This window comes from Euprymna scolopes, chromosome 43, assembly GCF_053919585.1.
Source record: "Euprymna scolopes isolate OS-2025 chromosome 43, ASM5391958v1, whole genome shotgun sequence".
Classification (NCBI taxonomy): domain Eukaryota; kingdom Metazoa; phylum Mollusca; class Cephalopoda; order Sepiida; family Sepiolidae; genus Euprymna; species Euprymna scolopes.
This window is the reverse complement of record NC_136524.1, coordinates 30,531,533-30,557,035: the sequence shown is the minus strand read 5'-3', so window position 1 is coordinate 30,557,035 and position 25,503 is coordinate 30,531,533. Positions and strand designations below refer to the sequence as shown.

Here is a 25,503-nt window from a genome sequence, read left to right as displayed (position 1 = left end):
TGAATTAGCAGAGGTTCGTTGGGAGTTGAGAGAAGGTGCGTTACGTATACAGAAGTTGGAAGTTTGGACAACAGTGTCAACCTTACCCAGGAAATTATTGGTGTGAAGGGCGGAAGAAATAAAACTCAAGTTATTGAATTATAATTGATTTTAAACTATCAGCATAAACTAAAATCTATAAATCACCTCCACATGTGTAACTTTACGTTAGATGAAATATCTGCACATGTAACATGCACTTTTACGGTAATTGAGAAAAATAACAATTCTATAATTAGGTATTTAGAGATTTATAAAAAAAAAATCGGAATCAAGAATTTAGTATGGAATTAGTAATTGTACCAGAATCAGGAAAAATATTGGAATCGTCCCATCATTAGCTAAAATGCTATACTAAGAAAACGAAACAAAAAAAAAAAAAAAAAAAAAAAAAAAAAGAGAGAGAGAAAAAGAAAATTTATTAAATATTTATTGTCTACTTTGCAACCTTTTTTACATGGGCTAAATCATATTTCCCTCTTACACACTTTAACTTCACCCCGGGCACATCTTGTAAACGTCCGCCACGAACAAGCACTATACTGTGTTCTTGAAGATTGTGTCCTTCACCAGGAACATAAGCGTTTGCTTCTTTACCGTTACTGAGCCGGACGCGTACACATTTCCGATTTGCAGAGTTTGGTTTCTTCGGCTTCTTTATTAATGTCTTGAGAACGATTCCTCGCAAGAATGGCACTCCAAACGTTGGTCGCTTCTTGGGTTTATCTTTCTTGAACTTCTTCCTGTGCATCTGATGCAGGGTCGACATTTCTTGAGAGGGTTCTAACATTGGCTGAAAAAATGTTCGATCTAGAAAGAAATGAGAAGAAAAAAGATTATTATTAAAGAATAAGAATTGGAATTGGTAATTGTACCAGAATCAGGGAAAATATTGGAATCGTCCTATCACTAGTTGATATTCTATACTAAGAAAACAAAACAAAAAAGAGAAAGAAAAAAAAAACATTTATTAAATATTTATTGTCAATTTAATAACCTTTTTCAGATGCACTTTGTAGTAGTGCATCTACCACTAGCCCCTACTTCTTGGATAGGGTCCAAAAAAGAGTTTTCAATCTAATAGGTCCCACTTTGTCAACTTAGCTTCAACCCCTGACCCATCGCCGTAATGTTGCATCTCTGTGCCTGCTTTACAAATATTTTAATGGAATGTGCTCTGATGAACTTGTTGCACTTGTGCTCCCTCGACGTACATATCCCCGACAAACCCGCTTAGCAACAAAATCACACCCCTTCACTGTTGAGGTCCCTAAATGCTAGAAAGCTTTCTACTCTAAATAGTTTATTCCCTCAAACAGTTAGGCTTTGGAATTCCCTTCCTGTTACCTGCTTCCCTAACTGTACTGATATGCAGAAGTTTAAATGTAATGTAAACCAACATCTTATTAGTCTTTCTTAGACATGGTCCAAAATAGTAGCCCCTTACATCTAAGTGGCGATATGTTTTGTTAGGAGAAAAAAAAAAAAAAAAAAGGAAATAGTAGTAGTAGTAGTAGTAGTAGTAGTAGGAGGAGGAGGAGGAGAATTATCATCATCATTCATTATTACTTTAACATCTGTTGGACAGCTCTAAGGAATTGACTTTCAAACAAACTCATCTCTAGCGAGGTCTTTATTTACGGCAAATATAACAGCAGATTTTTAAACCAACTGCTAGGCATAAAGGGTTCAAATGTGAGCTATATTTAGTTTAAATTAGTTTTATGCAAAGGAAGTGAAGCGAAAGTCCTTCATGAAAATTCAGATAACATAAATTTTTGTGAAATTTTAACACTAGGTATTGATAAATATCTTTCAAAATTCAGTTTCTTAGGAACAATTTAAATGGTTGTAGGGGGACATAATATGGGCACAATATTGGGTTCTTCTTCGTCATTGTAATGAAATTAAAAAATTGGAATATTAAATTTCAAGAGAACCAAATGATATCTACTTAATACAATAATGAACATATCCAAAAATTTCGAAAAACGGTAAGGTAAAAAATTAATTATTTATGAAAACAGTCTTTGAAGACAATTAGCAAAAATTAAGTTTTGCTAAATTGGCCAAATATTTTCAGTTTTCAGAAAAGATTTACCTCCCTTTTATTACAATTAGAACTCTCCGGTTTCTTTTTTGCAAAACTCAATTTTTGCTAATTGTCTTCAAAAACTATTTTCATTAATAATTAATTTTCTACCATATCATTTTTGGTAATTGTTGGATATGTTTATTACTGTGACATGACAATTCAGTAGGTACCATTGGTTTCACTTGAAATTCAATATTTTTCGAATTTTCAAGTTCTGCTACAATAATTAAAAAGAACCCAATATTGCATGCTAAAATTCAAATATTTCAGATTTGCATTAAACTATAGTCATTAGACACTGACTAAGCAATATTCTTTGAAATTCAGTTTCTTCTTAAGACCTCTTAAGCTAAATTTTTTTAGACATTTTCTAGAATCAAAATCATATAATTGATTTTTATCAAAATTGAAATAAGACAAAGCATTGCAATATTTTTGGGATAATAAATGAGGAAAGATATTTACTTGCTGCCCCCCCCCATTTGGCCCCCAAAATCCCCAGGGAACGTCAAATCCTGGTTAAAATAAAAAAAGATGTAGTTTTAGGCCTTAACATATGTAAATTTCAGTTCTACACCATGCAAAAAAGAAATGACTAAGTCCATCATTTAGCCACAAAAGTTCCCAATGCCTTAACATATTTAAATTTGAGTTCAGCACCATGTAAAACTGCTAGACATATACAGAAAATTTTGAACAAATATGGTAAAATAATCCCCAAAATGGGGTGTTTTTTATTAGCCCTAAAAGAGCCCCTGGGGCACACCCACGAGTTATTGCGAAGTATAGACGAACAAAATTATGTAGAAATCAGTTAGTTACAACTTTTCAGAAAGTTTTATAAAAATCCAAGGCATCATTTTTTTTTTTAAGAGTGTCAATTTTAGCCATTTTAACCTGAAAAGCACCCCTAGAGGGGTAACCGGAGTTTTCCTGGAAAATTTGTTGTTACTTTTTTTTTTACTCATATCATGTTTAATGTTTGTGATAAAATTTTGAAAAAATTCCAAGGCATGGTTATTGAGAAAAGTGCGGACAGAAGAATGGATGAAAGGACAAGGATGAATTTACAGGTACACCCCCTCCTTTTGTCAAGGGACCAATAATTGTACTGTAAAAATTATAAACCATTTGTACTGATGATTCCAAATTGTGGACGTATCAGGCTGTCTGTGAGGAGAAGTATGTGAGCATTTGCTGCTTAGTTTTGGTTAGCACATGTATAAAAATGGGGATTTCACTGTTAAAAAGTGACCACATTTTTTTTTCTTTACTGGTTTTCATACCAAACAAAGCATACTGGCAAGAAATAAGAGTTTATTTTTTTTACTTACTGAGAAGCAATCGAGAAGAAAGAGGATTATTGAAAAGGAATGAAGATATTTGGCGGCAGGTTGTCATCAGGAAACTCATTTTGAATCAACTGAAAGTTAAAAAAAAAAAAAAGAATGATTTTTTTTTTTCAGAAATACATATATGTTGGGATCATCAGAATCAGGACTTTAGGGGTATCAGAATCAGAAATTAACATTATTTGAAAAAAAAAAAAAAATTAATATGATTTTGGACATGTTTCTTGACTAACAGACACTAATTATATAAAGAAATTATATCAAGAAGATTTCATTAAAGAAAGATGATCAGCAAAGACCAATCAAATGGAACAACAATCTGCTACCGACCAATCAGAAACTGGAATCACTCTATAAAACATACTGCATCTTTTTCAACTCTTAGAATTCCTGCACATAATATTTTGTGTCAGAATCGGAATCAAGTCTTTTGGGGGTATCAGACACTTTTTCTGGTGCTAAAAACGATTCTTTTTATTGTTTTTTGACCTTTTTGTGCAAAAATTAATTTTCCGTTGTTGGCGGTGAGAATAAAAACGAATATTTATTAATTTTAAACTGTTAACATAATTAAAATCCATATATTACCTCCCCAAGTGTATTTTAACACTTGAAATATATGTGCATACTATATATATATATATTTTTTATGTAATCTGAAAATAAAAGAATAAAATAAATATTTAGGTTTCATCAGAATCAGAAATTGTATTGGAACCAGGAAAAATATTGGAATCGTCCCATAACTAATATAATCAAAAGGATGTTTCAAAAGTAATGCCTCTTATTTTTTATTCTGCTTGAGTGGATCAGAGGGGATCGCAAATTGCATTGTTATGATGAGTGACCTTCGTGACTTGAAAGTTTCATCTCTCTGTTGCAGATATTGACGATGTGAGACTTTTAAGAAAGCAAGACCTGTTACTGACATGCGTCAGAAGCAGAGATGCATCACTGAATTTCTCCATGCAGAAAAAAATTGAACTGATCAACATTCATCGGTGCCTGTTCAACATTTACAAAGCCAATGCAGTTGATATCAGCATAGTTAGGAGATGGGTTCTTCGATTTCCCAGTGACAGAGACGTGTGAGAGAGCACGCTCTGGACTTTTATGCAGAAGGCATCAAAAGAGGCTAGGCAAAAGTGCATTAAAAATGGTAGTGACTATGTAGAAAAATAAATTATGGAGCACAAAAGGTTGCTTGCTTAATGGCACCACTCTTGTATTTGTAGCTCTTCAATATCTTAGTTTTTGAGTTAATAAATAGGAGGCCTTACGTTTGAAACTACTCGTGTGTGTGTGTGTATGCATATATATACTTGTTCCGTAGAGTTTGGAAAATTATAGCTTACTGATCAAGGATCAGCAAAATACTGCCCTCTTTTCCTTAGAGTCTGGCCCTATTTATGTTCAGTAACTCCCGCCAGGTCGTGTGGCCTATCTTTCCCCCCCCCACCTCTTGTGTTGTCGTCTTCTCCTGGTTTTCTCATGTTGGTAGCAGGAAGAGCACACCTCTCCTCAAAGAAACAAAGATGAAAAAAAAAAAAAAACGTTTTATAAAGATTTTTTTTATTTAATAAAAAAAAAAAAGGTTTTATTTACAAGAAAATATATAAAATTTAAAAGCAATAGTTTTTATTATCATTTTTATATGGAAATGTACTTAAAATTAAATTAGTCATAGAAATTGCCGAACGAGTTTATTTACTATCAGTTTTGAGTACGTTAATTAACAAATTTAATTATTTTCTTGCATTTCAGTCCAGCATTGCCCAGGTGTTTGGAGGTGTATGTTGAGCAAAAAAAAAAAAGAAAAAAAGAAAAAAAAAGCGGTCAATTTTTTTAAACTTTGACCCTTATTATGACCCCTTAACATTTATTGTTTCAGACTCAAATCAAGTTATTAAGTTAGATCCATGTCCAAGGAACCTATATCTAAAATTTCGATTGTTTATATCCAAAATTGGCGGAGGAGTTTGGTAGAGTTCTCAAAGGTCAAATCATTGAACTTTGACCCCATAACAACCAAATTTCTGGACGAAAACGGATTACAAAGATTTTCCCAAATCTCAATACCCTGCATATCAAATTTTGAGTCTGTAGACTGAAAATTGACAGAGTTATTGCGTAGGGAAATGTACACAGACACACACACACACTTTCACTTTTATAGATATATAGAGTGTTCAGGTATGATATTTGTGTAATATTATTTTTCGTTCTCTTATGGAAAGAAGGTCTTCATTTTCTTTTTCTTTTACTTAAAACTGTTTGATTGTTCGAGTAATGATTTTAGCATCCCAAGTTATTTATTGCAAAATATAGCACTTCTGCAGTATATAGACCATTGTTAGGGAGTGATAACTAATTTCTTCTTGGTCAAATAGCATGGCAAATAAGCAACAAACAAGAATTTTTTTTCCAAACAGAAAAATATTTGAAAACCAAAACATTTCTTGTATAAAAATGTATCAATATATAATTGTAAAAACATTTATTTAAAAGTCTACATAAGAAAATATAATTTTAATAAAACAATTTTGTAATGAAAGCAACATTGGATTTTTATAAAGTAAAATCATTTTTTATTTCAGAGAAATAAATAATTTAAATGAAACATTTTTCAAATTACAGCAGCTTTGAAGGGTCAACAACAAATAAATAATTTAAATGAAACATTTTTCAAATTAGAGCAGCTTTGAAGGGTCGACAACAAATAAATAATTTAAATGAAACGTTTTTTTGAATTAAAGCATTGGATTTTTTTTGCGAAACATTTTTTGAATTGAAGTAAAATTGTCCCTTGTTCTTTGACTGAGAAGCGCCACCTGACGACAGTTTAGTGAAACACACCAAAAAAAGATGGCTACCATCCACATATTGTAGAAGGCCTAAATATGTTTTGTTTTTCTTAGTCCATGGGAGTTATTTCCCTTAGATAATCAACCTCTAAATCAGCTGGGCCATAAGAGTTTTTTTTACACTCCCCGGACATTCAAAAAAAGTGGTCAAAAATTAAAATAGATAACAAAGGCAAGATAAGTTACTCTTCTACCTATCTGGAAAAAGTTTTAGTGGTTTTGTTCACTTTAAAACATTCAATTGGTTAAACAAACAAAATGTCTAACGTTTACGTGAGAACAAGAAAAATGGTTGCCCCTTGGCTTGTAAAATTCAATGTTTTGAAAATGAGTTAAAACTAAAAAAATTAGACAAAATACTGTTAGAAATCCACTCAAATGTTATTATGAGATATATTGGATGGGCTTCTAACAGTATTTTTGCAGCTAATGCGATCAGGGCCTATGCGATCAGGGCCGCCAACCTCCGTATTTCCTTCTGTGGCTAAAAACACAGTATGCAACATATTAATATTAAAACATGATGTTGCTAAGCTAATCAAAAACCTTGATTCCAGTAAAGCAACTGGCCCTGACGGCATTCCTATTATAATACCCAAAAAGCTTCAACCAGAAGTAGCTCCCATACTTACAAAGCTGTTTAAGCATTGTCTTAAGGAGAATTGCTTCCCAACACCCTGGAAAACCTCATTAGTATGTCCAGTATTTGAAACTTCAGGTGATCGATCATCTCCCTCTCAATACAGACCAATCAATCTCCTGTGCGTCATGAGCAAGTTGCTGGAATCTGTGTTAAATAGAGAAGTAGTCACCCACCTAAGCAAAAATAACTTCTTCAGTGACATGCAATATGGTTTCCGTTCTGCTAGATCTACAGCAGATATGCTTACAGTCATATCTCATAGAATTAGCAAATCTCTCGATGGTGGCTATCTTTCTTGGGCAATTACCTGACATATAAAAAGCCTTTGATAGGGTATGGCATATAGGTCTACTCCACAAAATCTCCAGCTACTGTATAGCTGAAAATGTCTTTTCAATTATTAAATCATTTCTCTTTAATAAGTTCTTAAGAGTAGTGGTTGATGGGCAGAAGTCAGAAGTTCACAGAATTAATGCTGGAGTCCCTCAGGGGTTCATCCTGGGTTCAACTCTCTTCCTAATCTACATCAATGATCTTACAAATCACATCCTAAGATCATTCGTAGATATTTATGCTGACAACACTACCATCTATGGCAACACTTTAAAGGCTGTAAATGACCAAGTTCTCTCTGATTCTCTCTCCTCTGATCTTGATCACGTGGTGCAATGAGGAAATAGGTGGCTTGTTACTTATATGCATCTTTACATCGTCAGCGCTCTAATCCCCGTCTGGCATCAATTGAAATGAATAGCTCTCGTCTTGAGGAGGCTCCATGTTTTGACAATCTTCTGAGTCTGATTTTTACTCCTGATCTGGAACAGAACACATGCATCAAATCTGTTGCCAAGGCTGCTGGATAAATGGTGGAAACTTTCTACCGCTCCAGTAGATATCTCATTGCTGATGCAATTCTCTACCTGTATAAGAGCCAATACGTCCAAGGATAGAGGGAGTACTGTTGTCACATGTGGGCAAGAGCTGCTAGAAGCATCTTATCCTGACTTGACAGAGTTCAAAATAGACTTTGTAACCTAGTGGGGTATGCAATTTTCTCATCCCTGCAACCTCTTTTATACAGAAAAACCGTTGCAAGCCTGTCTCTGGTTTATCATTTTTTTCATGGCAAGTGCTTTACTGAGCTCCAATCTATGGTTCCCCTCGTCTGACTTTCATGATAAACACTCGTCTAGCTGAAACCACTATCAATAAATTTCCCACGCTTTATCTGTGCCTAAACCTAAATGTAGATTCCATGAACAAAGTTTCTTTCATAAACTGCATGGCTGTGGAACTCTGTTCCATTTTCCTGCTTTCTAACTGACTACAATATGGTTGTCTTCAAGTCCAATTTCAAGTTTTTGATAAACAGTCCTTTTAAGTAATCTAATTTACCAAATTTCCACTACTAACGATTACTACATTTTCCAATTGACTACTGTACACCCATTAACACTTATCCTTGAGCAGCTTCCAGGCTTTGATAAGTGGTGACTCATTTGTAAAAAAAAGTTAAGGCCCCCCCTTTCCTATATTAAGAATGGCTTTCCAAATGTGCTTGAGGATGTTAAAACGGCACAAGTGCTGATCATTATTCTTAAAATGAAAAAGTATATAATGCTAAATAGAAGAGTAACAAAACACTCGTCTTTTTTGCAAAGTGTAGTATCTGTTTTCATGCTCTCAGTCAGTACTTGTTAAAATAGAGTAAACAGATTTAAAAAATATTGTCGTTTTAAACAAAAACAATATTATGTACTTAAATTGTCATGTCGAAAATAGTAATATATTCAAAAATTATGAAGATTCATCGAGAACAACTGTTATTGTGTTTTAGTAAAAAAAAAAATCTATCGCTATAGGCTACAAATGTCGGTGTTATCTAAACTTTGTATTCCCAGTTTTGTCCTCTGTGTGTGAACTCTTCACCATCTAGCATCTAAGAACAATGCAATTGCACCCAATTTTCTGGAAAAATTACTTTTAACTTTAAATAATTTTCTACTCCATGAATTTTCGTAATGTTTGGATACAATACTATTTTCTACATAACAGTTAAATACGTAATATTGTTTTTGCTTAAAACAACATATTAAAAAAATATCGATCTGTCGACTCCATCTTAACAAGCACAGAGAAGCCTTTCTAAACTGAGGCAATAAGGTTTTCCTTGACTTGTTTTCTCCCAAATTTGAACCTCGTTTTTGTCTGCAAAGTTTTAATCACGTGATTACGGTGTAGCAAAAATAAAATAAACCATTCATTCAAGTGCCGCTTGTTATAGATTTAGCTGAAAAATAAACCAGTTATTTTTGGAAGAGGGGTGGGGTGGGGTATTTACAATATCAAAAATCATGAGGGTTTGTATTACTGTACACATAGATTCGAAAAAGTTGTCAAAAAACAAACATAACAAATAAATGTTATCAAAGGCAAGATAAGTTACTTTTCTACCTAACTGGATATGTTTTTAGTGTTTTTATTTAATGTAACATGTTTATTCAGCTCAAAAAACATACAGTGTTTACCGATGTATTGGAACATTTAAAATGGCGCCCAAATCTCTCTTTGACACAGTAAGTTTGGGAAAAGGAGTTATAAATAAAAGACTAGGCAAAATACAGTTAAAAACTCGCTCAATATATGTTACCATGACATAGGCTGACATATATTCGGTGGGGTTTTAACAGTATTTTGCATATGAAATTTTCGATACTTATCCATTTTAGAATGGGATTACATATAAAATGCAGTTTTCGTAAAATATACGGGGGGGGGGGGGAGTATTTTGTTTTAGTGCGTGTCCCCCAATTTTTTCGAAATTTGAACAAAATATATTTAAATCTATCGAAATTTCTATTTATTATGAAACATGAGTTCAAATAAGTAAAACATTTATTTTTTAAAAATTTAAATTTACGTATTGAACAAAAACTTACCTTGAAGTTGCAATTAAAAAAGATATAAATTTAATATTATGTTTTTAAAAATAACGTTTTTTCTAATTAATACTATAATCAGTTGAATTGCCAAGAAAAAGAAACTTCCTAATAATTAATTAATTTTTAAAAGATTAAAACGATAAAAATTCCATTATTTTAAAATGTTCCGTTAAAGTTACAACATACATTTTTAATTAGTTGTTTAATTTTTTATTTTTGAGTATTAAGTTTGAATATAAAAATGGGGTCTTGTCAGCTATTTTATCGCCAGATTAAAACCGATTTGAAAATATTATTGCACAAATATTAAGCATATTTTGTTTGTCTCTTTTTACAAAAAGTATGGAAGCCGGTAGTTAACCAAATGAACATTTAGTAAAACCGTATTTGATATTTAATATACAAATGTTTATAATATTATTAGTCATTAAACTGTGTAAAACCTAACAAAATTATAACAAAGATTAATTATTGATTACAGTTTGAAGAAAATAAACAAAGGTTTTAAGAAATCATTAAGTCGCTTCTACTTTTCCAGAGTTGGTATAGTTAACACAAGTCTGACGTCACGGAATCATGCTTTCTTTTTTTTCACATTGTTTTTGGAAGTACCTATTGCAGAGAAGCCAATAAACGAAAAAAAGTGTCCAAAAAGATTTAAAAAAAAAGTAAATTTTTACGTGCCCTGGCGTATTATAAACACCCCAACCTCCCCATGTTAAGAACGGCTTTCGAAATAAATACCCCTCAACCTCGAAAGCCGTTCTTAACATGCGGAGGTTGGGAGGGTGTTTATTCTGAAAGCCGTTCTTAACATGGGGTGGTTGGGGGGGGTTGTATTACTGTACACATAGATTCGAAAAAGTTGTCAAAAAACAAATATATAACAAATAAATGTTATCAAAGGCAAGATAAGTTACTTTTCTACCAAACTGGATATATTTTTCGTGTTTTTATTCAATATAACATATTTATTCAGCTCGAAAAACATACAGTGTTTACCGATGTATTGGAAAATTCAAGATGGCGTCTGATTCTCTCTTTAACACGGTAAGTTTGGGAAACGGTGTTATAAATAAAAAACTATACAAAATACTATTAAAACCCCGCCGAATATATGTCAACCTATGTCACGGTAACATATATTGAGCGAGTTTTTAACAGTATTTTATCTGGGTTTTTATTTATAACACCTTTTCCCAAACTTACCGTGTTAAAGAGAGAATCAGACGCCATCTTGAATTTTCCAATACATCGGTAAACACTATGTTTTTCCAGCTGAATAAACATGTTATATTGAATAAAAACACGAAAAATATATCCAGTTTGGTAGAAAAGTAACTTATCTTGCTTTTGATAACATTTATTTGTTATATATGTTTTTTGACAACTTTTTCGAATCTATGTGTACAGTAATACAAACCCAATAAAATAATGGAAAAAAAAAAAAAAGAGCAACTGACTTTTTTTTTTTAAGTACACGCGAATTAATTCATAATTGTATTTTTACCCCAATCCAGAATACCCTTTTTTTTTGGGGGGGGGGAGGGGGGCTTGTGTCTAACTCTGCTCGTGGGAGAGCAAGTAAATAGGAACAAAATAACATGAATTTTCGGTACTAGTGCACTTATTGACCCATGCTGAAATAATAACATTATTTAGAAAGCCATTCTTAACATGGGAAGGGGGAGGGCGTTTTGTATTTATTCTGTACTTTTACTTTACCATTTAATAAAAAAAAGATATCATAAAACTTTAATTAAACTTGAAAATACTATTTGAAACAATAGCGCATGAACAAGCACCGAATTTTCTCGCAATTTTTTTTTTAGGGGAGGAGGGTTAGTAAACAGAAAAACTAACAAAAAAAAACAACATTGCATTAAAAAATAAAACGGTTAGAAAAACAAAATAAAAATGTCTTCTGATATTTTACTTATATTTTAGTGGTAATTATGCAGAGAATATACCGACTTTTCTTTTTGTTGGTTAGTTTTTGTTTTGTTTTTATAGTATTTTTAAGTTAAGGTCACTTTTTACGGTATCTTTTGTTTATTAAAATTGTTAGGTGAGAGTACAGAATAGTTACAAAACGCCTTGATCCTGCTCATGTTAAGAATAGGTTTCTGAACAATAACGTTATTATTTCAGCACGGTTCGTATTCTGCATAAGTACCATTTCAGTTCTAACATACTTTACCAATTTTTGAGTGAAAAGTCCTGCATTAAAATTCGGGAGATTTCGTGCAAATATTCACTGCGATTTAAAAACGGTGCTCCATTTTCGAACTAAGGGAGATAACTCTCAATGAAAGTCACCTTTACGTCAAGTCGGTAGTAGAGGGGGGGGGGGCAGTACAAACCAGATACAAAAGAGCTTTTCTTTAAACTTTAAATCCTTGGCAAAAATTGAAAACAAACACACCAAAAGATAAAGATATAGGCAGTCTTGCAGTTAAGCCCGGCAAAGTTACACAACTCTAGAAGGGTCACATCAGCATTTACACCGTTAAATCACGATATTACGAATTATTGTTTGCTTCCCCACCAAAGCAAGTTGGGCACAAGACCGTTTTTTTTAATGTGATATTACGAATTATTAATGTTTTCAAATATTTAAAAAAATATTTCAAGTTTTACGCTTTACACGCGACAAAGTTTCAGTTTTTTAAAAAAATTATATTTTGTTCTGTTAAGACAATAATACACTTTTTAAAAATTGTTTCTTTTTCTGTTAAATAAATAGTTATAAATATATAAAAATGTATATTTTGTTCGTTTACTTTATTTAATTAAGTGGCCAAGTGCTTACTTCCAATTCGTTCAATATAATTTTCTTAACAAAATAACATTGCAAGACTGCCAACATATATATATATATATATATATATATATATATATATATATATATATATATATATATATATATACATACTCGGGGTGTTTTTATATTCAAAAGTAATGGACTAATGAATTCAACGAGGTTGTTAGATAGTGCTCAATAAAAAGAGCTGATAGTACTTGTTTATTGTTATATAAACATGCTCACATCCCGCTGCTACAAATAGCCACTTGTTTCAATCAAACAACAGATATCATCAGGCAGCGACTTGACTATTCAAAAGTTCAATGAATAATCAGATTATTCATTGAACTTTTGAATAGTCAAGTCGTTGCCTGATGATATCTGTTGTTTGATTGAAACAAGTGGCTATTTGTAGCAGCGGGATGTGAGCATGTTTATATAACAATAAACAAGAATATATATATATATATATATATATATATATATATATATATATATATGTATATATATATATACGAGCAAACAGTTAATAAAACATGTAAAAACCCACTTTGAAAAAGAGTTAAAAACGTTTTTAACTCTTTTTCAAAGTGTTTTTTAACATGTTTTATTAACTGTTTGCTCGTATTATAAGCTCTATCTCCTATTTTGGTAAATTTAATTGTAATTTTTATTTATATATATATATATATATATATATATATATATATATATATATATATATATATATATTCCTTTAATCTTCTCTCCAAAAAGGGGGAAAAAGGGGAACAGGAGAGGAAAGAAAGAGAAATGGGGAGCCAGCTGACCAGTTTCGACCCTCAACAACATGTACCCAGTAAAATTAGGAATGGAACCTACTGGCCAACGGACGTTGTTACTAACACATACGGGTCTTCTATTACTGATCATTTACTTAAAAACCCGTCTTGTGCAGCAAACTTTAGTACAGACTCTTTTTCTATTCTGAGTCGTGCTCATTCACTATATCACCTTAAGATCTTGGAGACTATTCACGTTCGACTTAGAAATCCTTCCCTTTGCAAGCAAAAGGAATGCCTCCTGGGTTTGAACATGATTAATCTCTAGGGTATTCGACCATAATGCTGTTTTATTTTAATCGTTTTCCCACTTTTTTTGTTCTCCCCGTAAATTGAATAAAACGCTGCTTTTTCATTCTCTGTTTTAAAAATTCCCTTGATACAGCTTTGAGAAGCGAGGGTCGAAACCGGTCAGCTGGCTCTCCATTTCTCTTTCTTTCTTCTCCTTCCCCCCCCCCTTTTTGGAGAGAAGATTAAAGGAATATATATATATATATATATATATATATATATATATATACATATATATATATATATATATATATATATATATATATATATATATATATAAAAATTTACTTTTAATCATGAATCATAAAAGTCTTCCCTTCCTAATTGCAATATATATATATATATATATATATATATATATATATATATATATATATATATATATAATATAAAGCTGGACGTCTGTGTGTTCGGCATTAAATAACCTGAAAAGGGTTGATATGCCGTAAAACAAAAACAACCAACCAACCGTGTGTGTCTGGTCACGAATAGGCTCCTATATGGTTGACTATTATAGAAAACTGATCACATATAATGATAGAAGATGTATCGAGACACAGAAATGGGTATGTTTGATCTGGCATAATGATGATTCATTAAAATTGTGGAGTTTGCGTACGTGCCTGGCCCACAAAATATGGGAATAAAAAATTTAAAAAAAAACGTTTACAAGTGTTTTTGATATAGATGTGCATAATAATACTTTAATAAGTATGTTTCAACTTAAATAGGGATGGTATGATAAAATTGTGGGGTCTGCATTCGCGCCTGGCCCCATAGAATGGAAATAGGCACAAACTTTAATATAGACTTTTCATATCTATCTGCATAAGTATACTTTGATAATTATGTTTCAGTTTGAAGAAATATGGTATAATAAGATTATGGAGTGTTCGTTCGTGCCTGACCTTGATAGAATGGAAATATGTCACAAAGTTTAACAAGGTTTTTTTAATATAGATCCACAGAATATTGTGATAAGTGTTTCAATGTGAACAGGTATGGTATAATAAATTATGGGGTTTATCTATTTTATTTTTACTTTCATCATATTTTGCTTTGGTTTTGATACCCCCAAATTCGACGCTATCTCTTTACAACCCTTCCTTTTCATAAGCTATCATACTTTCATTTTTTTTTTTTTACAAGGTGGTCACCACTTATCAAGGCCCGGAAGCCACTCAAGGATAAGGGTTATTGTAAGTACAGTCCATTAGTGTGGATATTTAATAAAGTGTCTACGTAAGGGGGGTGGTTCATCAGGAATTTGTTTACGTTGGACTTGAAGACATCCAAGTTGTAGTTAGGAGGGAAGCAGGCAGACGGAACAGTTCCACAGGCGTGCAGTTCTAAGAAAGAAGCTTTGTTCATGGAATCTACGTTTTGATTTAGGCAGAGATAAAGAGTGGGGAAAGTTTTGACAGTGGATTCAGCTAGACAGGTGTTTTTCGTAAAAGATTGGCGAGGGGGGAACCAGAGATTGGAGCTCAGACGAGCACCTGCTATGGAAATAACGATAAAACAAAGATAGACTTGCAACGTCTCTTCTGTGGGAGAGAGGTTGCAGGGAAGAGAAAAGGGCATCCCCCACTAAGCCACGAAGTCTATTTCGTGCTCTGTCAAGGCAGGATAGGCTGTTTTTAGCAGATAGCCCAGATATGGCAGCAGTATTCCATCCTTGGACGTACTTGGTTTTTATATAGATAGAGAATTGCATCAGTAGTTAGATATCTTCTGGAGCAGTAGAAGGATCCCGCCATCTTTCCAGCAACCTTGGCAACAGACTTGATGTACGTGTTCCATTTCAGATCAGGAGTGAAGGTCAAGCCCAGAAGCTTGTCAAAACATGGGGCTTCTCCTAGACGAGAGCCATCCATTTCAATTGATGCCAGATGGGGATCAGAGCATTGATGATGTAAAGATAGGAGTTTGGTTTTAGATGCATTAAAGGTAACCAGCCACGTCTTCCCCCACTGAACCACTCATTCGAGATCAAGGAAAGAGAATCAGAGAGAGCTTTGTCATTTACAGCCTTTGATGTGTTGCCGTAGATGGTTGTGTCATCAGCATAGATGTCAACAAATGATTTAAGTATGTGCTTAGGGAGATCATTGATGTAGATCAGGAAGAGAATTGGGCACAAGATGGACCCTTGAGGGACCCCAGCATTAATACTGCAGGCCTCTGATTTTTGTCCATCAACCACTACTCTTATGAGCCTATCAGAGCGAAATGATTTAATGATAGAGAGAATATTTCCAGTTATACCGTAGCTGGATATCTTGTGAAGTAGGCCTTTATGTCATACCTTGTCGAACGCCTTTGATATGTCAACAGCAATTGCCCTGGAAAGGAAGCCTTTGTCAAGAGATTCACTTATCCTATGAGATATAACCGTTAGCACATCTGCGGTAGATCTTGCAGAACGAAAACCATATTGCGTGTCACTAAGAAGGTTATTTCTGATGAGGTGGTGGACTATTTCTCTATTCAATATGGATTCCAGCAACTTACTCATGACACACAGGAGACTTATTGGTCTGTACTGAGAGGGAGATGACTTATCACCTGAGTTCTTAAATACAGGGCATACTGATGAGGTTTTCCAGGGTATTGGAAAGCACTTCTCCTTAAGGCAATGTTTAAACAGTTTCGTAAGTATGGGAGCAAGTTCTGGTTGAAGCTTTTTTAACACTATAATTGGGATGCCGTCAGGGCCAGTAGCTTTACTGGAATTCAGGTTCTTGATTAGCTTGGCGACCTCATGCACAGATATTTGTATGTTACCTAGCGTATTCTGTGTTATAGGAGGAAATATGGGGAGTTGATGGCCTTCGTTGCATAGGGTAGAATTAGCTGCAAAGTTCTTTGCAAATAGTTTGGCCTTGTCCGAAGCTGAGGAGATGACCTCTGGCCTGTTGATAATGGTTGGGATAGAACACACACTTCTGTTCAGGATCCTATTTGTTATTTGCCAAAACTGGTGGGAACCAAGCCGCTGAATAAACCTCTCCCCGTGCAAAAAAAAAAAAAAAAAATGATTAACTGGCCACATGAATTTGGAAACGGTTGGGCCGATTTTGAAAAAAATTCACACAATACTTGATATGTTTGGGAGTGTTCTTATGTAGATTTTGTATTAGAATGCATCCGATAAGTATGAAAATCGATAACCGAAAAAATCTGATTAAAAAAGGAACAGTCTGATTTTGACCAGACTTAACACTTTTATACAACCTAACGTTACAAGTACATTTGAGAAACCACCTGACGAAGGCCAGAGGAATAGTTGGCCGAAATGTCGTGAAACAACAACTAAGAAAGATGAGGATAATAGTCCGCAATAAATAAAATAATTCAATAACGATTTCCAATTGAATAATATATATACATTTAAGAAGTTTTATCACCGCACAAGCAGAAAGGCCAAGCCTATAAAATCAACTGTAGATTCTTTTATAAGACAGAGATGTGTTCGAAATGAATGTTTCTTTTTGCAGCACAATGGAATCATGATACTTGACTTTTGTACGTTTAACTTTAATTTGTGTCATTATGTAAAAATAATTTCATAAAATCAACAGTTGGTTCTTTGATAAGACAGGGGTGCGTTCAAAATGAATGATTCCGTTTAGAGCACAGTTGAACCATAATACCTGTCTTTTGCGTTTTAACCTTTAAGGGAAGCTATTATTTACAAATAATGTTATAAAATCAACAGTAGGTTCTCTACAATGTAGCAGTGTAGACTACAATGTATTGTGAACTAAGTCACTGCATAGAGGCATGTGAAGCTTCCTGCCGGTTGATCGCAAGGGAGGGAGGTAGTCTCTAACTAGGGCAGGCAATCAATCGATGTGATTAAACAATGGGTGTTTCACTGATTCTGATGACAATTAAATTATTGTAAGGTGGAACATTCCTGGGCAACTTGGGTTTCCCTGTTAGTCTACTTATACATAAAAGGCACTGTGTGTGTGTGTGTGTGTGTGTGTGTGTGTGTGTGTGTGTGTGTGTGTGTGTGTGTGTTTATACCATATAGATTCTGAAACGGCTGGACTGATTTTTTTTAAATTTCACACAAATGCACTTTATATAACTGATAATTGAAAAAAAATTTGATTAAAGAAGGAACAGTCTGATTTTTACTAAAGTTAACACTCTCATACAGCCTAACAGCAAAAGTGAATTTGATAAGTTTTGTCACTGCATAAGTAGAAGGGTTCAGCATATAAAATCAACAGCAGGTTCTTTGATAAGACAGGAGTACGTTCAAAATGAGTGTTTCTGTTTAGAGCACAATTGAACAATAATACTTAGCTTTTGAATCTTAAACTTTAATTTAAAACTACTATATAAAAATAATTTTATTTTAATTTAAAACTACTATATAAAAATAATTTTATAAAATCACCAGTGGTTCTCTACTGTGCAATGCAGATTACAATATATCGTGGACTAAGTCAATGCGGAGTGGCATGTAAAACTTATTAGACCTTTATGAACATGTACTGGAAAAAAACATAACGCTAGGGGTTTGAAACAGGACGCTTTATTAACAACAATCGCTCATCAGAGAAACAGGTTGTCTTTCACCGAATCAGCTCTTGCTGAAGTCCGGCTGTCAAAAAAAGCCTTTATTGCAGAAGAGTTCCACAACCCTTGAGGATAGCAAAGAGTTAAAGTCCCTGCCTCAATATATTAACAAAATTTCCTTCTGGTGCACTACAATGGGTCCTCAACTAGAGTAGCCACTCAATCAATCTGATCGAAAAATGATCAATTTCACCGATTTCAATAACAAAACAAAATGTATGGCACATTCGTTGATCCTTAGTGCATTCCAGGCAACGTTGGATCTCCCTGCATATATATGTGTGTGTGTGTGTGTGTGTGTGTGTGTGTGTGTGTGTGTGTGTGTGTGTGTGTGTGTGTGTGTGTGTGAGGGTTATTCCAAAAGTATTTTTTTTGTACTCAAAAAGTTGAAGAGTTATGAAGACGAGAGTGGTACCATTGAAACAAGAGACTTTTTGTGCTTCAGAATTTATTTTTCTACATAGTCACTACCATTATCGATGCAATTTTGCCAGAAATTCAATGATGTTGTTGCAATATGCGTGGTGTGTGTATAAGTACCACTACCGAGAGAGTAGGTCGGTGAACATAACAGCATAACATCGCTTCCTGATCAACTTGTAGGCATAGAAAGTTTCTGGTATTCAACAACGTGGTCATGTTAACAGGCATACAAAATATGGCTACCGATTGTGTTACCAATTGTCCATGTATGTTCTAAAGAGAAAGAACAATTGTCCATTTGGATAATAATTATGATAATTGCACATTGGGATAATTTTAATCTAACAAAATATAGTAAGTGAACTCGTTTTTGAACTTTTATTTCTATCGGAGAAAGTCGAATATTTTATTTTATTTTTTTTTTTTTACTGCAAAACAAACAATTTTTATATAATCTTTTTCAGTCCATTCTTTTAATAATAAATAAAACTTTTCACTGAGTATTTCCAAATATTTTAAAGTTAGCATTTTTTCACGGCAGTTTTTTCTTTTTTTTTTTTTTCAATCGGTGAATTTTCAATATTTTAGCACCGGGCGTAATTTATTTCTTTGAAATATATTTAAAACTTCAAGTTTTTGTTTTTTATAACATTTTAACTGTAAATAATTTACATGATGAGTTTGTATTACTGTACACATAGATTCGAAAAAGTTGTCAAAAAACAAATATATAACAAATAAATGCTATCAAAGACAAGATAAGTTACTTTTCTACCAAACTGGATACATTTTTAGTGTTTTTATTTAATGTAAAGTATTTATTTAGCTCGAAAAACATACAATGTTTATCGATGCATTTGAAAAATGCAAATGTCAGTATGCTTGCTGTTGCACACAGTAAGTTCGGGAAAACGAGTTTAAACAAAAAAAATTATACAAAATACTGTTAGAAACTCACTCAATATATGTTACCATGACATAGGCGGACACATGTTCGATGGGTTTCTAACAGTATTTTGTATAATTTGTTTGTTTGAACCTATTTTCCCAAACTTACCGAGTTCAATAGCGAGCATGCCGACATTTTTCTTTTTAAAATATGTCGATAAACATTGTATGATTTTCGAAGGGATTACACGTTTCAAAGTGAGTAAAACCACTAAAAACCTTTCCAAATAGGTAGAAGAGTAACTTATTTTGCCTTTGATAACATTTATTTGTTATATATTTGTTTTTGACAAGTTTTCGAATCTATGTGCATGATAAAGACCGAGATGGGAGAGTACTAACCAAATCTCCACTAGAAGTGTGCAGTTCAAATCTGGCACCTTGGGGAAGCATTTTGTCACCCAAACCCCAGGAAACATTAATGGCCGATGCCAACGAGAAATCAGTGACAACGGCTGTTGCAATAACATGCACAAGTGGTCAAGAGGTGGAGGACACTGGAAATCTGGGGAGACTTACTGTCACTTGATCTCCAGGGAACACCACAGGTTACTGCCAATGAACGATCACTGATGACGGCCTGTGAGACAACTAATACGCTACACATTTTGATGAAAAACATGGAAAAAAAAAATGGGCATAAAAGAGCAGAAAAGCAAAACTTTAAATATAATTTCTGTATTTAAAGTAATAGTTGTTTAAATATTTCAACATATAATCTTGTGGGCAAAATCCAGCTTCCCAATAAAAGGCACTCTGGATAGGAACAAAAATAATCTCAGTCATGAAAGATTTCTCCTCCACTGACCGAGGACAGAAAAGGTAAACTGTAGCATCAAAACAGATACTACACTGATCTTGTTTCGAAGGCCAAAAAATATTTGTACTTAATTAAAGAAATTGTTTGTTCTCTAAATTCATAATTCAGTTTTATCTGTATTAAATTGTATATTTGCTTTAAAATTACTTAATTTTACAGAGATAATATTTATATTTTATATTGAATAAAGTTCAGTTTAAGTATTAATCGAACTGTGTTCCTCTTTCTTTTTAAAAATGTTTTATTGCTCTTTTTCAAATGGCCCTCATATAGTACTGACAGTCTGACAAATCTTACCTACATTGCCTGCAGACATCTTTTCAGTTAGCAGGCCTTTTTTTACTCTCAGTGGCCGTGGTATAAGGCAGGAAGTTAGTAATAGAAAAAGGTAGCATGAAAAACAGCGAAAGTCCAGGCCAGATATTAGAATTTTTCGTACACTAAGAAAGTTTTAACCCTTTTTTAGGCTGGTGTTTTTTTATATGTAGCCGTTGTGAAAGAAAAGGTGTTTTTTTTTTATTTGTTTGCTTTGAGGAAACGTATCCAGTTGAAACCTTTTATTTTTTCCGTGAAAATGTGGAAATTATTTCTAGTGAAATGTATTTACGCTAAAATGCTTTTAGCTTTAATGATATGGGTCTTTGAATATGATTCAGCTTTTTTAATTTATCATGTTCGACGAGGATGTTTTGTTTTTCTTTTCGGCAAAAAAAATGTCTGGTGTTAGAATAGTGTTCTAGAGAATTCTCAAGTCATGAGTAAGCGACATTTGAAGATTGTTTTCGCTCATCAGTGTAAAGTGACAGTTTTTTTTAGTTTTTTTTTTTAAATGTTCCTTTGTTTTGTTCGTGACGAGTATGCAGTCAAACTGAATTTTTGAAAAGAAAAAAAAATCTTCGGCAATGTGAAGTGTAGCGATACTGAAAGTTTGTTGTTTTAAATCATAACGAAAATAACAAATAAAGCTGAAGGCTATGTATTCCGGGGTCACCAATATAGAATACAAAACGGAATGGGGTTGCGTGTTCATATCATGTCTGGGTCACCAAATACAGAATAAGAGACAACGAGATGGAGTTTCATTCTATATTAATAAGCAACTTTATTTTTCATCTTCGTTAGTAGCATTAGTAGAAGAGAGATGCGGGTTAGTAGGTTGAAGTGTTCTTGTGTAAAGATAGAATTAATATATTGGTGGCTTGTTGAGGAGAGAACAGCTCAGTCCACACATGTTTATAGCTAGTAGTCGCCGGCACAGATGAAGCTGATTAAAGGAGAAAGAAAGGCAAAGTCTTCAGTGCATTAATGTGTTGTCATGGGTGTGTGTTCTTTAGTATCATAAAGAATGTTCGTTTGGGTACTGCATGTGGATACAAATGGTAGTTTGAAAGGTCGCCATGTTAGCTTGTAGTAGTAGGGTCAGAATGAAAGAGGGTTGAGAGTTTCAGATTTCGCCTTTTATATACTCTGTCACGTGACAGAAAGCTGACTTGTGATTGGATAAGCCAGGAAGAAAATGGATTTCAAATCTCGAGTCGTGAGAAGTAGCTCTTACCTGTGATTGTAACAAGTGTCGGCTGCTACAGATATTGCCCAATATCATACACAGGTTTATGCTTTAAGAACCACGTTGTTTACGACCTACAATGCGCTAAATGCAGTGCATCTTACATCGGAAGCACTACCAGATTGCTTCACCACCGCATTAAAGAGCACTTAAACACTACTGCTTCGTCGTTCTATAAACATATTCGCACTTGCATTAATTCAGAACCAGATTTTCACATCAACATTCTTGCTTCTTCAAGAAACGTAGGTCAACTTCGTATCCTCGAATCTTTAATTATTTCAAAAAATACTCCCACACTAAACAATAGACTGGAATTGAGCTCCGCTTTTTTAATATAAGTTTAAAACATAAGAAAAACAATAATTAAAATAATAATAAAAAAATAAAAAAAAAACCCTTGCTTGAATAGTCATCTCCCTTGATTCACAAACGCAACAAGTATTTCAAACACCAACTGATTTATTTTAACGTTCTCCTAACGTCATTTTTTGTTCTATATTTCGCGGTATCACGTGGCAAACTCTGCGGCTGCTTTTCCAATTTTGAACACTCTTCCGCTGTCTTCTCTTGAAAAAGGACTAATAGGTCTGAAATATATTGAGATTTATAACACCATTGAATACAACAGAAAAAAAAAATGACTGTTGTTTAGAGTTAAAATTTGTGTGAAAAAGAAAAAACAAACAACAAAAAAAAAAGAAATTTATTTCTTTTGTTTTCATTTAATTTTACTCTATATAAAAAAAAAATCTCGCATTGTTCTTGGCTTTTAATTTTACCTTATATATATATATATATATATATATATATATATATATATATATATACGCACTAGCAAACCTGTGTCTTGCCGTTGCCCGGGAAAGTACATGAACACTAAGAACTTCCATACCAAACCTTGAATGATTCAGTACACTCTCATTCATCTGACCGTTTCCCCCGTTGTGTAAAGTGATCTATGGCTGTAACTTAAACAGGATAAATTTCACTTCACTTTATTAGATATTTTTCCTGTTGAATAAAAATGTTGTCTGGTATTTGCAATTTCTAAAAGGAGACTTGTAAGAAGAATTACTGTTCGAAATTGAAATTCGTGAACAATGCTGAAATATTATTATTATTATTAGTATTATTATTAGTATTATTATTATTATTATTAGTAGTAGTAGTAGTAGTAGTAGTAGTAGTAGTAGTAGTAGTAGTATTGAGAAACCTATTTTTAATATGTTAACTGTTCTGTACTTTCAGGTAAAAATGTAATAAATAAAAGATACTGTATAAATTGAATATAACTTGGAAATCATATATAAAAAAAAATAGTACGGTCTGTAAACTGCAGAAGTATGAAAAATCTGGTTATACATTTTTAATTCACATATAAATCGGGAGAGGTATTTCATCCGTTCATGTTTTTTTAAACTTCTACAAATTGTAGTAATTTTTTATTAGTATTTTCAAGTTACATGCAATTTTTACAGCGTCTTTTGTTTCTTGAATTGTAAAGTGAAAGCAGAAAATAGTTAAAAAAAAAAAAGTCTCCCCTTTCCATGTTAAGAATGGCTTTCTAAATAATCACGTTGTTTCCGCACGGATTCTAAACTGCAGAAGCACTGTTTATGTGTGTATTTTAATAGATAAATGGGAGCAATTGTTTCTCACAAAATTAAATTTGGTACTTGTACACCCTGCTGAAATAATAATTTTATTATTTTGAAATTCATTCTTAACATGGTAGCTTTTCTGTACTTTCACCTAACAACATACTAAGTAAAAGATACTGTTAAATCTAAAGAAATAGCAGGGTACTGTAAAAGGACCAAAATATGTCTATAACATGTCTATAACATGGCTATTACTCTTTAACTGTGTCGCTACATATACACCTTGGACCTACACATTGTCTGAGAGTTCGTTGCAAAGGAACAAAGCCCCCACCCACCCCCCAAAAAGAGCAAGAAATAAAAATCCGACTTTGCATTTTTATTCATAGTTCTTCCAACAATAACGCATTTCTTTATCGTTCAAAAGTCTTTTCACACACACAGACGTTTTACAACGTCCTGCCATATAACATGTGCTTTTTAAAAGTCTCTCTCCCCACCATAACCAAAGATTTCTCGTCCTCATATTCACATATCCATCTTCCTTGACACACACTTTGCTTCTCTGCCTTTTTTCTTATTATTTTTCTTTTCTTCTACTTCCCGTGATGTCAACATGTGCAAACTTGCCAATTTGCATACGTGCTTTAATGGCTGCTGCTAATATTTTCGCTAGTCAGCTATCCTTCTGCTGCTGCTGATTTGCTCACGTGCCCATATGTGCTATGTTAGCAATAGAGCACACCGCTTTGTTACGTGTTCATTTACAGAAAAATGGGGTAGGATATAAAGAAAATATACTGTAAAAATGAAATCTAACTTAAAAATCGCATTCTAAAATTAGCACGGTCTGGAAACCATAGAACTACCAAAGTATGGGGTACTTTTGCCGTACTGAAATGAAAACATCATTTAGAAAACATTATTAATATGATAGATATATGTAATGTCACCTAAAATTGTAAAAAAACAAAAGATACAGTAAAAAGTGCACATAATTTGAACATCCTATCCCCAAAATACTTTGGTACGTATACTTCAGGAGTAACAAAAAACGGAATATATATAAAGCTGAATGTGTGTGTGTGTGTGTGTGTGTGTGTGTGTGTGTGTGTGTGTGTGTGTGTGTGTGTGTGTGTGTGTGTGCGTGTGTCTGGTCACGAATAGGCTCCTATGAAAGTATGAAGGGTTGTAAAGAGATAGCTTCGAATTTGGGGGTATCAAAACCAAAGCAAAATATAATGAAAGTAAAAATAAAATAGATAAACCCCATAATTTATTATACCATACCTGTTCACACTGAAACACTTATCACAATATTCTGTGGATTTATATTAAAAAAACCTTGTTAAACTTTGTGACATATTTTCATTCTATGGAGGTCAGGCGCGAACGAACACCCCATAATTTTATTATACCATATTTCTTCAAACTGAAACATAATTATCAAAGTATACTTACGCAGATAGATATGAAAAGTCTATATTAAAGTTTGTGCCTATTTCCATTCCAAACGCAGACCCCACAATTTTATTATACCATCCCTATTTAAGTTAAAACATACTTATCAAAGTATTATTATGTACATCTATATCAAAAACACTTGTAAACATTTTTTTTTAATTTTTTAATTTTTTATTTCCATACTTTGTGGACCAGGCGTGAACGCAGACCCCACAATTTTAATGAACC

The 25,503-nt window shown here is 33.1% G+C and overlaps 1 protein-coding gene across 2 annotated transcripts; it reads right to left on the bottom strand.

Annotated features, from left to right (window-relative positions):
- Positions 1–451: 451 nt before the first annotated feature.
- Positions 452–12,292, bottom strand: LOC145268264 (small ribosomal subunit protein uS12m-like). Of its 2 annotated transcripts, none has more exons than XM_080123623.1 (3): positions 12,136–12,292; positions 3,469–3,557; positions 452–849 (listed from the first exon to the last, which is right to left on the bottom strand). In XM_080123623.1, exons 2-3 carry the CDS (start codon positions 3,545–3,547, stop codon positions 476–478), a joined length of 453 nt encoding a protein of 150 aa, XP_079979749.1. In that variant the 5' UTR covers positions 3,548–3,557; positions 12,136–12,292; the 3' UTR covers positions 452–475. The 2 variants fall into 2 exon arrangements, with proteins under 2 accessions (XP_079979749.1, XP_079979750.1); XM_080123624.1 differs by having other exon boundaries at positions 12,131–12,277.
- Positions 12,293–25,503: the final 13,211 nt, after the last annotated feature.

Coding starts and splice junctions, on each gene's coding strand:
- LOC145268264 (XM_080123623.1), bottom strand. CDS start 3,547: ATGAGTTTCCTGATGACAACCTGCCGCCAAATATCTTCATTCCTTTTC. Junction 850..3,468: donor TTCTTCTCGATTGCTTCTCA/GTAAGTAAAAAA, acceptor ATTTCTTTCTAG/ATCGAACATTTTTTCAGCCA.